This window comes from Neodiprion fabricii, chromosome 5 (assembly GCF_021155785.1).
Source record: "Neodiprion fabricii isolate iyNeoFabr1 chromosome 5, iyNeoFabr1.1, whole genome shotgun sequence".
NCBI classification, from domain to species: domain Eukaryota; kingdom Metazoa; phylum Arthropoda; class Insecta; order Hymenoptera; family Diprionidae; genus Neodiprion; species Neodiprion fabricii.
Window position 1 is genome coordinate 6,781,963 of NC_060243.1, and position 17,054 is coordinate 6,799,016.

Sequence of the window (17,054 nt, forward strand, 5' to 3'; positions counted from 1 at the left end):
TGTTGGCTTCGAAAATGCGATTTCTATTCTTCTGTAAACCACTAATTTAGCCCAAGCACTTTCTTGTGACCAGTATGATCAAAATGAGGAGGCACAATAAGAAAATTGTGGAACAAGCTGCTGAGAGAATCCGTGCAAAATAAAAAAACGTTTGCCGATTTATGATGGCCGGTTTGACTGTATTTCTTGTTTCGCTAGTCGCCGCGATTTGAAACGATGCGCGATCGACAAATTCTCTCCGAAATCACGTCCGAACAATGTCTGAGTGAACCGATGCTAGCTCTTTTCGAGATCGGCCAAAATTATATTGGAGAGATTCAGAGATTCCAAATTTTAATGTTGCGAATTATACTGATTAAATACAATAAATTAAATTGAAGGTCCCTTGTCCTGGTCATTGGGTGTCTTAGCGGTGTCAAAAAAATACAACATTGTCGTCCGAATGACTGTAAAGATGTGACGAGAATGTTGTGATCTCCAATCGCAATTTCTGAATCGTTCATTCATTGTTCAAGATTCTTTACATAAAATTACATCTATATAGCGCTATAAAGCTTCTGTCTAGTATCACTTAATGAAGATGCCATATATCTACGGACAGTCACGAACATAGGAAATTAGAAAGTTGTGAAAGTAATTTTCTCTTCTGCGATATAAAAATTACATTTAGTTTTAGAACAGAGTCGCTCGGCAATGCTCAGAGATGTTTCTGAAGGTTACCTAAACGCTTTAAATCAGGAGAGGAATTCTGTAATAATATGGATAACTGAATATGGAGTACCTAGCCAAATAATATTTTATTCAACATTATATTCCAATAGCAGTTACATACATATTCATATTAAATGTAAATTACAGCAGTAACTATTATGTTGTATACTCTGTAAAGTCATCCATGTGGACCCTTCTGTTTGATCTGGGAGACAAATCGTCAGATGGTCCGTCAGGATTACTGGCTGCACACTCTTGTAGGACTTTGCTTCTTAATTGCTTAATACGACGCAGTCTTTCGAGCCAATTTGAGGCGTATGGATTATGTCCTTTAGTTTTCAGAGACGAAGAAACCATTGAGGCAAGCTATAAATGAATGGAAGACATATAAGTAGCTTGTATTTACCAAAGTTGTCCTGTTGATGTATGCAACCAAAAAGGCACTTACATTGGCATGAAGAGCTAGCTGTCGAGCAAGTATAGCGAGATTTTGGTCAGAAATAATTTTGGGTTCACTGTGACCTATGTGCTTTGCAAGTTCCTCGCGTGCTTGCACTGTAACTCTGTTCGTGCCATGATCAAGAGGCTGAATGACTACACAGGCATAGTTGAATTGTCCCTATGAAAAAAAAATGATTGGTATTTGGTGGTGCAATTTGAAGTTCCTCTGATCAAAATATAACTGATACTTTTAAAATGTGTATTAACCAACAGTCGTGAAATCAAAAATTCTAGTGAAACAAAATTGGAAATCTGTGAGAATTAAATGAATAAACTCACTTTCACAGTTTGTATGTTATAATTTTCCCCACTTTCGTTGTACACAATGTTGACATAATTGTTCCCGATGTGTAATTTTTTTCCAGTACACTGTGGATCACTTTCCTTGGTTGGCATCAACGTAGCGACGTGAAATACGACCTGTTTACGTTAAATTCGTGTTAACGGAATACAAAACTTTCGAGGCATTTGAAGATTAATTCAATACTCGAACCATCCGATATTCTCTGACGAGAGTTTTGGGACAAACCTGCATAACATCATCCTGCCATATGTAGGCGAAGTTTCCATTTTCACCATTCCGGTCAAGGCCTCCAAGAAATATACTTTGTGAATCGACATCTTTTAACTTTATCAGCGTTCCCAAACGCTGTAAGAATTCCGCATACCTTAAAGACCCGTGTTGATTTGCAAGTATTTCAACTTCGTTCGATACCTGGCCAATTCCGATATATATTACACCAATTTTATGAGTTTCGTACGGAGGAATTGCGTCCAGAACCTTAACAGCTCTTTGTACAGCTGCTGTTTGAGAAACTAATAATGGTTTTTCCGTAGTAGTGCCAAAATGAGCAGTGTGATATAATTGCAAGAATACAAAACTGTAAAAAAGAAGGAATGATCAGTAAGAATAATTGTACAGCAGTAGATTCTAATCACAAATCACGATAGTAACGATATTATTTATGCTAGGAAGCTGCGTTACCATTTACCTAGGATTTATGCCAGTTCTCGGAGGATCTTTGTTACGTGGTGAATTTCCACGTCTGATATTATCCCATTCACCACGGGTTTTTTTAGCAGGGCTCATCACAGATATGGTATGACCTCGATCTCGGAAATGTAATGGTGGTAAATTGGATGGGTCGGGTTTATCATCTTTCTGTAGAATTAAGAGCGATTTATGTTTCTGAAATATTATTCAATCGTAGAATTTGTGTACTCACTTTGTCTGCAAGATGATTTCTACCAATTGGAGGTTTTGTGTCAATAGCTAGTGGGGACTGCTTCAATCCAGAATCGTGGATGTTGCTCAAACGGGGGTAAAGTTGCGTTGGAGATTGTGGCGGTTTTCCAGTAGACACTTGTATTTGCGAATGGATACCAGACATTAGACTAACACCTCTATTTTGAAGAGACAAGAAGTTTCCTGGCGCCTGCGTTTGGGGCAAGAGAACAAAAAATGATAGTAAATGTTTAGATTCGCAGTAGAATTAACTCGTTCACCAGTCATATATCACATTTTAGTCGTGAGCAGAATATTGTAGTTGAATTCTTTCATTTAACGTGATAAATTTCATACTTGTGTGGCTGTGGGAGAAGGTGGGACAGTGTTACTAGTAGAAACGCTTGGTGTCTGAGTTGTTTGTGTTGCTCCAGGGTACGAGTGTTGCGAACGAAGTCCTGATGGATGATGTATAGAATTCTCCGCAGACGGCGGGGTGGTTCCAGTTCCGGAAATTTCTTCTGGTATTGCTTCGCAGCTGACCCTTAAGATGCAAACATTCTTAATCGCAGAATTTACCTGATATTCTGAAAAATTATTATCCGGACCATACAACAAGGTGGGTACCTTACCTCATATCTTTTGCATACGTGGTCTTTGTATGTTTTTTAATTTCGGAGTCAACTTTTCCTTCCGAATCAACCGCAACAAGGTCCCGATCATTTTGAAGACTCAATTTGTCTTTATTGAGGAATGGATTTTTCCAATTTGCACTCATTTCAGGACTAGAATTAGACCTCCGCACAGGATTTCGGGATCTTCTTAAATCTGGATGTGGTATATTTATACTTTTTAATAGTAAAATTTTCAAGCAAATTAGACAGGCATATTTAAAACAACAATTACCTTCGTCACCTTCTTCTAGGCCTTCAAGACTGTCGCGGGAACTCTGGCGAGATGGACTGCGACGTGCTGGAGATCCTGGGATAGCGATCGGACCTGATGATATTGATGACGAAGCGACTGATTTCAGCAAGCCAATTTCAGGCTCCATATTCAGGTGGTTAAAATTGTTTTCCAACATATCCTGCAACAGTTTACGAAGTCAAGAACCGATATCCATAGATTATACTTACATTGCCTCGAAACTTAAAACCGTTTTCAGTGAATAAATATAATGTAAATGGATTAACATACCTGAATATCTTCAGCTTGAAGATCTTGATTATGATTGTAGGTATAGGTCGGTTGTTCTAGATTTTTGTTTTCTGTCGATTGCGGTGTAGGCATATAAAGTGTTGTGATATCATTGACAGGAAAGTCCAAAGGGGATGTTTCAAATTGCATTGAATTCTGTATCCGCATTACCCAGGACATGTCGCCGGTTGGTCTCCTGACATAAATCTCAGCCCAGCCCTGGCACCAACATGCACAAGGAATATGTTCCTCTTGTTTTTCACTAGAAAGTATCTGTTCAAGCTTTGAAGGTTCAGTCACGTCTTGCTCAGACTTTTCGCTGGGGAATTCTAACTTCAGAGTCTCTGGTTCTTCAGGCAATTTCTTTGATTCTTCAATTGGAGAATTCGAGGTCGTGTTAGTGTTGGAACCACCATACCCAATGGATGATTGTCGCATCAATTTATTTTCCTCCTTCGAACCCTGTATAAAATAAAATACATTTAAAACTAAGTAAGAAACCAGTAATGTTGTTTACTGTTTCCAAAGATAACTTTTCCATTAAACTCACTTCTCCACTAGACGCTCGTTGCAACGAAGATTGTGTATACCTTAGAGTGTATTCTGGGGAAAGAGATTCGGACTTACAGGCAGTCCAACAGTTATCGCATAGTCCGCCACGCGTCGCTTTACTACTACATCCACTTGTCGTTATGGTGATTAAACGGTTTCCCAATAACCAAGTCATAGACTGACCTTCTTTGAGTAGAAATTCTGCTGTTGGAAGTCTGCAATGAATTTTATTACAGAAAGTGGTTTGATCAATTCTGTCCCACTATTTCAGTGAACCACGAAAATATCGTGTACCTCTTTGGCAAGGCAGAACAGGTAGAAAAAGTATACCGAGCCATTAGGTCTATACAAGTTTCTGTGAGTTCAACGTGAAACGTCATTAAAGCTTCATCAATTGGTGGTTTAAGATCTAGTGCTCGTCCTTCTCCGATCATACGATTAGCAATTATAGGCCGTTCTCTGCGACCCCTGCTGCCCTATAGTATAGAATCAAGTCTTATTACTTTGTACCGATATTTACAGCTATGCTTCATAATTATCTTTCGCTTGCATGTACAGGTATAAACTAGTTACCTGTTCAGTCAAACTAGAACTTCGTTTTCTGCTGGATGAATCTTCGTTTATTAAATTTAAATCTGATTTCATCAAGTGACCCTCTTCGAAAGGAACCAACACATTTGCTTTGAGTCCCTATAAATAATGTATTATTGTAATTTCCAGCTCAGATATAGTTATATCACAGATAGACTACTGTGAAATACTCACTGTAGTAATGAATTTTACAAAATCCCTTCGGAAGGGAAGGCGACATTTTAAGAACCACACCGCTATTACGTGGTGTGCCAGAGATACCGTGTAATGATTGTACTTGAAGGGATTGGTGTATGGTAACGATATTGCAAATACAGACATATACTGGTCGCCAATAAAGCTTGCAAACACTTTGGGCAGTCTTGTAAGAGCTGTAATAATCATGATATACGTGAATATCCCATAAAAAAAAAATAAAACTGGTAACTAGTATGCAAAATTAACTTTTGTAAAATAGTTTTTTATTTATAAATAATATTATTGGTATAGATACATGAAGGATGATCAATAGAAAACGGGCGGACCTATAGTTAACTAATATCGGTGTCTTTCAACCTAAATCTCACATATTTCGTAAAATCGTAAAAGCACTTACTTGACAAAAATTCGAGTATTGGGATAGCAATGTAAACTGTTGCTGAGATTTTTGATAGGTTCAGAAGAACCTCGGATAGAAGCTTGTTCATTGCATCACGCATTTCTAATGTACAAGTTGTAAGGCTGGTTACACATTGACTGGCACATCTTGTGGTGAGGCCAAGCTAAGAATGTAAGGAAATGATTACACTTAAAGCATATACGGCTATAAATAAGTGAATCCGCTGAGTACTTGGCTTTATGAATAGGTTTAACAAGTTTGAAATCATATTATTACCTCCAAACACTTTATCAGACGCTGCTGCAAATTTGGCTCAAGGTGTGCGTGATATGATGCCAAAGATGCCAATACCGGAAATACAAATCCCCGGAATTCAGACACTGTGAACTTTGGAGGCGTGTTGTATAGGGTCTCTGGTAAGCGTACAGATTTGTCACTCACCTACCAAGATCATATTCACAATAAGATTCACTGTATAACTGATACAGATAAAAGGATAAAATGTAATGCCTGAGAATACTCACCGTTACCATGGAGCACAGAGCTGCAGCTAGACAATCAATATCATTGCTATGTCTTGAGAGGATGAGTGCTTTGTTTTGCATAACTTGAGGCATTTCTCTTAGCAACAAGTGAAGAACTCGCCAATCTGGTAAATCGAAGTAAAACAGTACAAGATTTTGAAGGTATGAAGCTTCAGATAGTGGTCACTAAAACGTGCACTTTATATTATCTGATTTTTTCTCTAAAACAGACAAGGACAAGTACCTTTTTCCTGCTTGAGACACATTACCACACATTTACAGGCATGGGCGAGCGACATATGAGTAACCTGGCATGAAATGTGCTGTGATGGTGCAGGACTAGCTGGTGGTGGACTGTTCCCGCCTCCGCTGTTTACATTATTTCCAAGTCTATCAGCCGGTGCATGTTCCAATACCAGGTAAGGGCTAAATCGTGTTACAACACCAGTAACAGCATCAGGATAGCCAAGGTGATAGCAGGTATTGGCTCTAATTCTTAAAAAGGCCTCAAATATCTGAAATACGAAATATTTGTTTATATTTTCTTTCCAGTAGTTGAGATAAAATTATGAACTATAAATTTTGCTTGGTAGCAGATATAGTATCGAAGGCCATTGGGTGAAGTAGAATCTTAGATTTGAGGTAAAATAAAATATAGTTACTTACTAAATACCTGATGGTTGATACATTGTGGAAAATCATGGGTTCCTTGTAATGCTGTTCAAGATGATTGACCAATAATTTGTAGGCTCGTATTACATGGCTTGAGGGTAAATGATACATCTTTATGCTCAGTAAATTTATCACCCCAACCACAGCAGTTTTTACGTCTTTTACATCAGTATCAACGGTTATTGGAGTTTCTAATGTAAACGGTTTGTTCACTATCTAGAGAAGAGGATAAATGATCTTCAGTTTACAAAATATAATCACACAACGAACGTAAGCCCGTTCGTATATATCAAATATTTTAATTGCACTGCAGAATATCGCCTGAAATCCTAATAATGATCGTGTTAACTGGCACTCACTTTTTCCAATATATCCAAGAGCTCTAAGCATCGCTTTGTTTCACACTCAATACATAGATCAATCAGTAAATGAGTAGCAACGTTACGTATAGTAATATCAGGATCCATATCAAGGTGTTGTAGATATGGGACAACAATCCTTTCGATTAGCTCATCCTCGTACTTGGATCTGGAAAAACAGTTTGATAAGTAATATTTCAGATTAATGAGTCATTTTATGGTAGGAAATTTTCATACCTGTTGATTTTTATAACCTTTGTCAATACGTCTAGAGTTTTTATTCTGATATTGGTTCTGGTTTCATTTTTAAAATAGCGTTCCATTAAAGTGCTCAGCTTTGATAACCACAAATGACGAGTTGGGTCTATATAGTGAGACAAATAGCCAATCAATCTGAGTACAGATATTTCCTGAAAAATATTGTAATTAAACTGAAAAATTATTTGAAAACGTCTATGGTAGTACACATCAAATTAAATTGCTTCAATCAATAAATTGAAAAACGGAACTTCAAGCTTTTCATATGACTATGAAACTTGCTCAACCAACTACAGAACAATTTCAAATAAGTAGTTCTGAAAGTTTAGAGGAAATAAAATCTTTGAATTCAATGCAACTGAAATGAGAATCAAACATCTCTAATTTCGTCTAAATGAAAATGATGAAACTGTCCTTTCTACAATTCACATAGCAGGGAAAAGCTTTTATAGTAGTATAGACCTCTGGCATTGCTGTACACGGTGGTAAATACTTACTGGACGGGAGTTTGAGCAGCGTTCAATTAGCTCATAGAAACGCTGCACACAACCATTGTAATATCCATTATCCAGGAGATTTTCAATGCTATTGATTGTTTCGTGTAGACTTACTGATACCTGTTCAGAAGCTGGTTGACTGCTAGTTTCTGAAAAAAAAAGTAATGAAAAATTTGTGTACCTTAGTTATACGCTAATTAATTGTGATATGTAACACACACCTATATGTATGATTACTGCCTCTATTATGTCTAATATGATACTCCAAGTAGGATCATGCAGCTCTTCTCCATATTTATTGACCAATCTTTGGATGCTGAGAGTGACTTCGTACATAACTATTGGATGATTGCATTGCAACGCCTTAAAAAAAATGAGTAGATTATAAATTTCAATTAATTTTATAGATTGATCTTTGCATTCACAGATAGTTACTTTGACATTTTTTCGATTGAGGAAAAGTTACTTAGGTATTTCTCTGCATAAGGATACAGGCAGACCAGCTGCAAATCATTTCAAGACGTATTAAACCGCTTGAGAAAATTTAATGCGTGCACAAATCTTACTGCAAAATACATACACATTCATATCATATAGTGACCAAGAATTTCACAAATTGGCAAGTTTGATTTTTCAAGTGGAGTATTTGTATTATACCTGGAGAAATGAAGGCAAAACAGATGTGGGTGTACATTTCAGCTTCGGCACTCTGTGAGTCCCCCAAAGACCCATGTTAATGTAAAAGACAGCTCCGCGCAGTAAACCGACATCTCTCTGAACGTTTGGATCCTGCAGTAATCTGCACATTGTATAGAGAGCTGAATGCCCCTTGTGCGTGCCTAATAAGTTTCGCATTATCTAAAATGAAAGAAAGTTATCGAAGAATCAGTTTACATTCACTTTCATTTAAATCATACATTATGCTTCAATTTGTAAGGAAATTATAGATTACAAATCGAAATTACCTTCCAGCTTATCTGACAATAAGTTTCTACATTGACGCTGCGGCACAGGGCAGTAATGAATGTGGGCAGTGAATCCGGCTGTAAATTACCATAGCAAACAACAGCGTCAAGGGCTTCTAAGCATCCAGAAACTACCTCAGCACTATTACTGCAATAGCACAAATGGCAAATGTATCTGCAAAAACATGAGAAATATATTTGCAATGTGAAATTAACTTGAAATAATTCAGTTTCTCTGATATATAACAGTCGTCAAATCACTTTAAAGGAGCAATTATCTTAATACTTGACGGAAACGACTGATAAGGATTGTTCGTGACATTTTACTACAAATAAAAGGTTATGGTAATGGTTGTCTTCTATAAATGTAGAAATTCACCCTGTATTTAGAAAATCGTACAAAATACCTACTGCACTAGATTCGATATAATATCAGCATCTATGCAAGCAGAATTGAATTTAATAACATTGACAAGCAATGACAGAAATTCAGCTCCTCTTTTGCCATCAATTCCAGTCACAGTCGGCATCCAATCCAGTAAAAGTGGTCCTATCCTTTCTTCTAGATGTAATATATCTTTTCCATTCTCTGTTAAACTTTGGAGCAGCTCCAATCTGCAAGGAATAGAAACAATTGTAGTTACCGAACTGATTTCTAAATCATATTCCAACAGTCCCCATTTTACAACTTAATTTCTGGAACTTCATTTCAACAATTAATCTTATCAATCAAGCAGTACCTTGGTCCAATGTCCTCAGGTATATCGTGGTTTTTAACTACCATGAAAAATTTCACTCGCATTAAGGAAGACAATTTGGTATATTGCCCTTGCACAAGACACCGGAGAAACTGAAGTGTCAAATGTCTGCATTCTCGTGGTACATCCTTGTCCTTAACTAGCAGATCTTGGACCAAGAGCCACAAGCGCTCCGCTGCCGTCTAAAGTAAGAATGAATTGGTAGTCAATTTAGTTAATTTTTTTATTTGAATATGCAAGTTGCTTTTAATTGTTTTCTGTCTTGTTACAAGTATGAAAAAAAATAACTATTTGCAACGAGAAAGAGGAACAAATTTTCATGTACCTCTTCCCATTGATGATTCAGGACTGAATCACACAGGTCCTTGAGTCCTTTGGCTCGATGTTGTAAGGGAGCATCTGGGCCGATTTCCTTCTCAATCTCTGTGGTAATTGTGAAATCCGCTCGACTTTTGAAATTTCCTGTTCAGGCGTAAGAATGTAAAGCAGGAATGAAATATGGATAAAAAATTACCGAAATCATTGCAAATCGACTGGCTTAACTGTTTTTAAGTGTTTTTATAGATGTGTGGTATCTGTTTAAAGAACGTAAATAGAGAACACAGCGTCGTTTTAGGTTATAATCACTACTCGTCTATTTAGTATGCGAGTCGTGAAAGTTGGACGTGATTCCGAATAACTAGAGGATGGAATTCTCAATTGTATATCTATTTTTCTATACACGTATAGATATGTTGACATGTTAAAAAATTAGTGCGCAAACTAATGTTGTGAAATTAAAGTGATACGAGTCCCGTAACTAAGAAATAAATGATAATTGTTACCTTTGTTTAAACCGAAAAACTGCTTGAGTTTATCGTGAAAATTTTTGTTATCCTTATCCTTCGAAGTCATTTTTGACATTGTTTATTGTATATTTATTTACTATAACGTTACTAAAAATTGCGGATGGAATTCGGCATCGCGGTAATCATTCGTCATATCCACAGACAACTTTTAGGTCATGTCAAACGGAGTACAGAGAGAAGAAAAGAACCGTCCATAAAAAACGAAGCCGAACGATAGACCCTGAACAGCCGTGAACATCTAATACAATTGTACAACCGACAGATGGCGGAAAAATCGTCTGCGAAAATGGAAAAATGGCGCCTATTCAAAGGTTAAAGCCATTGACGTTGACTGAAGAAAATAAAGACGGATACCCCTGGGTAAATTTTTGTGACCAGTTTTCGGCGGGCCATCGGGCCCAGCTAGGCCTGGAAGCGTGGGAGGGTTTTGCTCTATCGAATCTACCTAACGGGCTCGCACCGACATTCGTAGCAGCCAAAGTAGTGTCGGTATGGAAGCTTGAGATTGAGTCGGTACAAAGTAAGTATATAAGACTACTTGTCGACTGTGACTTAGAAATGTCGATCAGCTTGACCAGCCCGTGAGAAGACACGTAACCGCGTCCACCACCAACCACCCCCAACCACCTCCGAACCCACCACGTCCCCCTCAGCCTTTTTTACCTCCTACGACCCCCTCCGCCCCTCGTCATCCTCGTCCTCATCGACTATCACCGATCACCTCCGACCATCTCCAAACACCTCTTATCGCCACCGAACACCTCTAGCCACCCCCTACCACCCCCCAGCTCCCCTAACACCTACTACCACCCGGTACCACCACCTACCACCGCCGACAATCACCTTCGACTACCACCGTCCTCCTAGTTCACCTCGTCCTTCACTTCCTCCGCTATCTAAGTCGAGTAAATCTGTGATTATATGAATCCTTACGTAATGTTTTTGATGTGTTCTTATACGGGAGAGATCAACGGGAGAGAAGATACGAGGAAAAAAGCACCTGCTGAAAAATGTCGAAAACACAGGTTATCGTTTTTTGGCTGTAACTTTCGATGCGTCGATCGCAGCGTATTGGGACTGCGCCCAATCGATTCCTCTCGCAAAATTACGTCGGAATAGTGCCACAATTAATTTATTCCAGCACTTTTGAAAATCGCGAAAATTTTTGCCAAAAATGCGAAGGGGTTAGCCTTACTTTTTTTTCATTTTTGGAGCCAAAAATTTGTGGTCTCAGATTCGACTTGTATGACCCTCCCTGACTAATTGGATCCCCAGGAACTCAGAGAACGCAGCGAAAAGAGCGTGGGATCAACAGGAAAGAAGTTACGAAGGAAAATGCACCTGCTGAAAAATGTCGAAATCTGAGGTTCTGATTTTTTGGCTGTAACTTTTTATCCGCTGCTCGCAGCGTATCGGGACTGCGCTTAATCGATTTGTCTCGCAAAATTGCGTCCGAATAGTGCCAGAAAAAATTTATTCCAGCACTTTGCAAATATTAATCCTCACGTAATATTTTTGATGTGTTCTGATACTGAAAATATTTATTGCTATTCCAGGTACAACCCGAGGTGGTTATCGGTGGTTGTTCGAGGTGGTTGGCGATTGTTGGAGGTGGTCGGAGGTGGACGAGGAGGAGGACGAACTGAACTGAGTCTCAAAGCCCTGTTGACATAAAAGCAGCTATTCGATAGAAATTATAGTTTATAGTTTACACAGCCCATTGCATGATATTTCATTATAAATACATATGTTTCAATGTATTTAGGAATAATTTATCAAATATACAGAGGTCATGTGCAAATAATAAATGAATTGATTCGACCGCAGTTTGATGTATTCATTAGAGCTTTAACAATAAATTTAAGCTTTGTTACTTCTTTTATTTTATTATGGATAATCGAAAACATTTCCGACTAATCGTGCTGTGGAAGTATAGGGATTAAACCAAATGTAGCAAAAGATTAGAAACAGTGTATGTAGAGTACGGGTATTTTTATAATAATGCAAATAGAATAGAATACCACGCGTTGTGAATTGGCTTTCCATTCAGAGATGAATGATGAATTTTAAGGACTGCATTATCGTTGTTGAATACTCTATGCCTCATGGGAAAAGAAAATCTGTAACGACAAACTTGATGCACCGGATCATCGTCGACTTTAACTTTTGAAATGTCCTACCATTTTCGAACGCCTCCTACCTCCCCCTGCCACCACCGACCATCAACGGCCACTTTCGAGCACCCCCTATCACCTTCTGCCAGCGCCGACCACCTCCTACCATTTCCGAACACCTCCAACCATCCTATTTACCTATATTACCAGATTAGCTATGATATGAAAAGAGAAGAATTATTCATTTCGAAATGGGATTCTATTCGACGCGCGCTCCATATATTCCATAACATTAGTATTCATAATTATTCCAACAACTTTTCTTTTGCTCTCTCGATCTTGAATTTTCATAGGCATAGAATCGAAACGTTGTTTTAGCTGGTCGCAAGTGAAGTATCTGCGTTGGGTGGAGGAGCAGAATTGTTTTTCGAAAAGTATTCGGATGGAAAAAAATTCAGAGTAACTGTAATACATCACGGATGCGTTAATTTTGAACGAGATGAAACGGATGCTTCGTATATGAGACAGTATTTAACGCTGCGTAGTGATTGAAAGACCTAGAAAGGTGATAGGGAGAGAAAGAACGACGCTTCTTAACATTTCGAGTGTATTTTAACACACATTTGAAAGATACGAGCGAAATTTTTCATCATCCAACTGTCGCAGAACGGCAGCGTTATTAGCCGAGCCGTTCACTGAAGAATATATCCTCAATCAACGGCTGACCATCGAAGGGCCTGGCCGCTTGAGTCTGGAATCGGCAGGAGAGATGAGGTGTGTATTTCTTGTATGAAACGTGAAAACTATAAGCATTATACATCATATCATATCATCATACATCGTACATCGTACATCGTACATCATACATCATACAACATCATACCTAGTATTACAGTTCGAAACCAAAGTTTGAATTTTCGGATGTTCGGAAAGTGACGTCACCAATCTAAAATCGGCTAGCCGAGTTCCTCAGTCTGGTAACAACCGCGCAGTAGAGCGGACGGTTGAGAGTCGCGCTCCGCAAATTTCGAGTACCGGGTTCTCAACCTCCCGGATCCCGCGCTTCGGGTTCGCTACGTATTTCGAGTACCGGGTTCTCAACCTCCCGGATCCCGCGCTTCGGGTACGCTACGCGGTGAAACTCGACTTCCAGGATAAGCGCTCCGTGGTTCCTGGTTCATGTTTACAATAAATTACTTCAATTCGTTTTTCGCGCAACCCCAAATTCGGTAGCTGTCGGTCCGCTAATAAAATTTCTCGACTTCCAGGATAAGCGCTCCGTGGTTCCTGGTTCATGTTTACAATAAATTATTTCAATTCGTTTTTCGCGCAACCCCAAATTCGGTAGCTGTCGGTCCGCTAATAAAATTTCTCGACTTCCAGGATAAGCGCTCCGTGGTTCCTGGTTCATGTTTACAATAAATTATCTCAATTCGTTTTTCGCGCAACCCCAAATTCGGTAGCTGTCGGTCCGCTAATAAAATTTCTCGACTTCCAGGATAAGCGCTCCGTGGTTCCTGGTTCATGTTTACAACAAATTATCTCAATTCGTTTTTCGCGCAACCCCAAATTCGGTAGCTGTCGGTCCGCTAATAAAATTTCTCGACTTCCAGGATAAGCGCTCCGTGGTTCCTGGTTCATGTTTACAATAAATTATCTCAATTCGTTTTTCGCGCAACCCCAAATTCGGTAGCTGTCGGTCCGCTAATAAAATTTCTCGACTTCCAGGATAAGCGCTCCGTGGTTCCTGGTTCATGTTTACAATAAATTATTTCAATTCGTTTTTCGCGCAACCCCAAATTCGGTAGCTGTCGGTCCGCTAATAAAATTTCTCGACTTCCAGGATAAGCGCTCCGTGGTTCCTGGTTCATGTTTACAATAAATTATCTCAATTCGTTTTTCGCGCAACCCCAAATTCGGTAGCTGTCGGTCCGCTAATAAAATTTCTCGACTTCCAGGATAAGCGCTCCGTGGTTCCTGGTTCATGTTTACAACAAATTATCTCAATTCGTTTTTCGCGCAACCCCAAATTCGGTAGCTGTCGGTCCGCTAATAAAATTTCTCGACTTCCAGGATAAGCGCTCCGTGGTTCCTGGTTCATGTTTACAATAAATTATTTCAATTCGTTTTTCGCGCAACCCCAAATTCGGTAGCTGTCGGTCCGCTAATAAAATTTCTCGACTTCCAGGATAAGCGCTCCGTGGCTCCTCGTTCATGTTTACAATAAATTATTTCAATTCGTTTTTCGCGCAACCCCAAATTCGGTAGCTGTCAGTCCGCTAATAAAATTTCTATAACTTTACAATCTTCTCATAATCTTTTTGGTAAAATATGTCGATAAAAAAAGTATATCAAACCTTACACATTATTTTTGATTTGTTCTCACGCTGAAAATATTTATTAGTATTCGAGGTATAACTCGAGGTGGTTGGCGGTTTTCGTTGGAGGCAGTTAGGGGTGGTTGCGGGTAATCTCGGTGATTCAGGAGGAGGGGGACGAGGATTTGTGCTCGGTGAGTAAAACACTTTTATAATATTTCATGGCAATTGTAATTATATTTCATCTGAAATATTACAAACTTGTCACGTTTACAATAATATATTTCAATTCACTTTTCGTGCAAGCACATATTTAGTAGCTATGAATAATCTTACACAATTTATTATATTATTAATTAATTAATTAATATTCTTATAATATTTGATGGCAATTGTAATTATATTTCATCTGAAATATTACAAACTTGTCACCTTTACAATAAATTATTTCAATTCATTTTTCGTGCAAGCACAAATTCAGTAGCTACGAATAAGCTTATACAATTTATTATATTATTAATTAATTATTTAATCAATTACTCAATTATATTAATCCTTACACAATATTTTCGATGTGTTCTTATACTGAAAATATTTATTACTATTCAAGGTATAACCTGAGGTGGTTGAAGGTGGTCGGAGGTGGACGAGGAGGAGGACGAGGAGGACGAGGATTTGTGCTCGGTGAGTAAAACACTTTTATAATATTTCATGGCAATTGTAATTATATTTTATTTAAAATATTTCAAACTAGTCATGTTTACAATAAATTATTTCAATTCATTTTTCGCGCAAGCACATATTCAGTAGCTATGAATAAGCTTATACAATTCATTATATTATTAAATAATTAATCAATTATATTAATCCGTATACAATATTTTTGATGTGTTCCTATACTGAAAATATTTACATTAGATCATTTCAATTCATTTTTCGTGCAAGCACATATTCAGTAGCTATGAATAATCTTATACAATTTATTATATCATTAATTAATTGATTAATTACACTAATCCTTACACAATATTTTTGATGTGTTCCTATACTAAAAATATTCATTACTATTCCAGGTATTACCCGAGGTGGTCGGAGGTGGACGAGGAGGAGGACCAGGTGGACGAGGAGGAGGACGAGGTGGACGAGGAGGAGGCGGGGTGGGTCGTGGGAGAGGACCTCTCCTCTCCTCAGAGGAGAGGAGGAGGCGGGGTGGGTCGTGGGAGAGGACCTCTCCTCTCCTCAGAGGAGAGGAGGGGGAGGGGGAGGGGCAGGGAAGGGGGAGAGGTGGGCGGGGAGGGGGTGGGAAGGGAAGGGGTGGCGTGGGGCGGAGGGTGGGAGGGAGAGCGGGAGGAAGGGTGGGAGGGAGGGCGGGTGGGCGGGAGGGAGGGAGGGAGGGAGGGCGGGCGGGAGGGCGGGAGGGAGAGAGTGGAGGACGGATGTCGATGCGAGCCCATTAAAGTTAATAGAGCAAAACACCCCCCGCCCGCCCGCCCGCCCGCCCGCCCGCCCTCCCTCCCTCCCGCCCACCCGCCCGCCCTCCCTCCCGCCCACCCTCCCTACCGGCCACCCTCCCCCCTCCCCCCCTTCCCCCCGCCCTCCACTGCCCCTTCCCTGCCCCTCCCCCTCCCCCTCCTCTCCTCTGAGGAGAGGAGAGGTCCTCTCCCACGACCCACCCCGCCTCCTCCTCTCCTCTGAGGAGAGGAGAGGTCCTCTCCCACGACCCACCCCGCCTCCTCCTCGTCCACCTCGTCCTCCTCCTCGTCCACCTGGTCCTCCTCCTCGTCCACCTCCGACCACCTCGGGTAATACCTGGAATAGTAATGAATATTTTTAGTATAGGAACACATCAAAAATATTGTGTAAGGATTAGTGTAATTAATCAATTAATTAATGATATAATAAATTGTATAAGATTATTCATAGCTACTGAATATGTGCTTGCACGAAAAATGAATTGAAATGATCTAATGTAAATATTTTCAGTATAGGAACACATCAAAAATATTGTATACGGATTAATATAATTGATTAATTATTTAATAATATAATGAATTGTATAAGCTTATTCATAGCTACTGAATATGTGCTTGCGCGAAAAATGAATTGAAATAATTTGTTGTAAACATGACTAGTTTGAAATATTTTAAATAAAATATAATTACAATTGCCATGAAATATTATAAAAGTGTTTTACTCACCGAGCACAAATCCTCGTCCTCCTCGTCCTCCTCCTCGTCCACCTCCGACCACCTTCAACCACCTCAGGTTATACCTTGAATAGTAATAAATATTTTCAGTATAAGAACACATCGAAAATATTGTGTAAGGATTAATATAATTGAGTAATTGATTAAATAATTAATTAA

General features: G+C 39.1%; 1 protein-coding gene and 1 long non-coding RNA gene across 7 annotated transcripts; one reads left to right on the forward strand and one right to left on the reverse strand.

Annotated features, from left to right (window-relative positions):
* Positions 1-778: 778 nt before the first annotated feature.
* Positions 779-10,463, reverse strand: LOC124181919 (tuberin). Of its 4 annotated transcripts, XM_046568629.1 has the most exons (29): positions 10,233-10,458; positions 9,734-9,870; positions 9,391-9,590; positions 9,062-9,265; positions 8,651-8,825; positions 8,343-8,543; positions 7,907-8,048; positions 7,686-7,834; positions 7,168-7,340; positions 6,931-7,099; positions 6,566-6,787; positions 6,144-6,414; positions 5,900-6,024; positions 5,652-5,816; positions 5,373-5,538; positions 4,952-5,148; positions 4,760-4,876; positions 4,481-4,662; positions 4,185-4,401; positions 3,635-4,096; positions 3,344-3,524; positions 3,070-3,265; positions 2,795-2,981; positions 2,439-2,648; positions 2,205-2,374; positions 1,742-2,093; positions 1,492-1,632; positions 1,160-1,330; positions 779-1,077 (listed from the first exon to the last, which is right to left on the reverse strand). In XM_046568629.1, the coding sequence occupies exons 1-29, from the start codon at positions 10,309-10,311 to the stop codon at positions 868-870; spliced, it is 5,571 nt and encodes a 1,856-aa protein (XP_046424585.1). In that variant the 5' UTR covers positions 10,312-10,458; the 3' UTR covers positions 779-867. The 4 variants fall into 4 exon arrangements, with proteins under 4 accessions (XP_046424585.1, XP_046424586.1, XP_046424588.1 ...); XM_046568631.1 differs by lacking the exons at positions 779-1,077; positions 1,160-1,330; positions 1,492-1,632; positions 1,742-2,093 and having other exon boundaries at positions 2,257-2,374; positions 2,435-2,648; positions 10,233-10,463; XM_046568630.1 differs by lacking the exons at positions 8,343-8,543; positions 8,651-8,825; positions 9,062-9,265; ... (1 more) ...; positions 9,734-9,870; positions 10,233-10,458 and adding an exon at positions 8,121-8,202.
* LOC124181925 lies at positions 2,926-8,865 on the forward strand. 3 transcript variants are annotated; one of them, XR_006870664.1, is made up of 6 exons: positions 2,926-3,056; positions 3,363-3,497; positions 4,907-5,791; positions 5,864-6,061; positions 6,130-6,318; positions 8,658-8,865. It is a non-coding gene; the product is annotated as an uncharacterized LOC124181925 (long non-coding RNA). The 3 variants fall into 3 exon arrangements; XR_006870662.1 differs by having other exon boundaries at positions 5,670-5,791; XR_006870663.1 differs by having other exon boundaries at positions 5,670-5,791; positions 6,182-6,318.
* Positions 10,464-17,054: the final 6,591 nt, after the last annotated feature.

Bases quoted from the DNA above. Each gene is read 5' to 3' on its own strand.
- LOC124181919 (XM_046568629.1), bottom strand. From the start codon at position 10,311: ATGTCAAAAATGACTTCGAAGGATAAGGATAACAAAAATTTTCACGAT. The intron at 8,544-8,650 runs GTAATTTCGATT...CTTTCATTTTAG, and splicing joins ATTGTCAGATAAGCTGGAAG to ATAATGCGAAACTTATTAGG. The intron at 7,100-7,167 runs GTATGAAAATTT...CTGTTTTTCCAG, and splicing joins AAGGTTATAAAAATCAACAG to ATCCAAGTACGAGGATGAGC.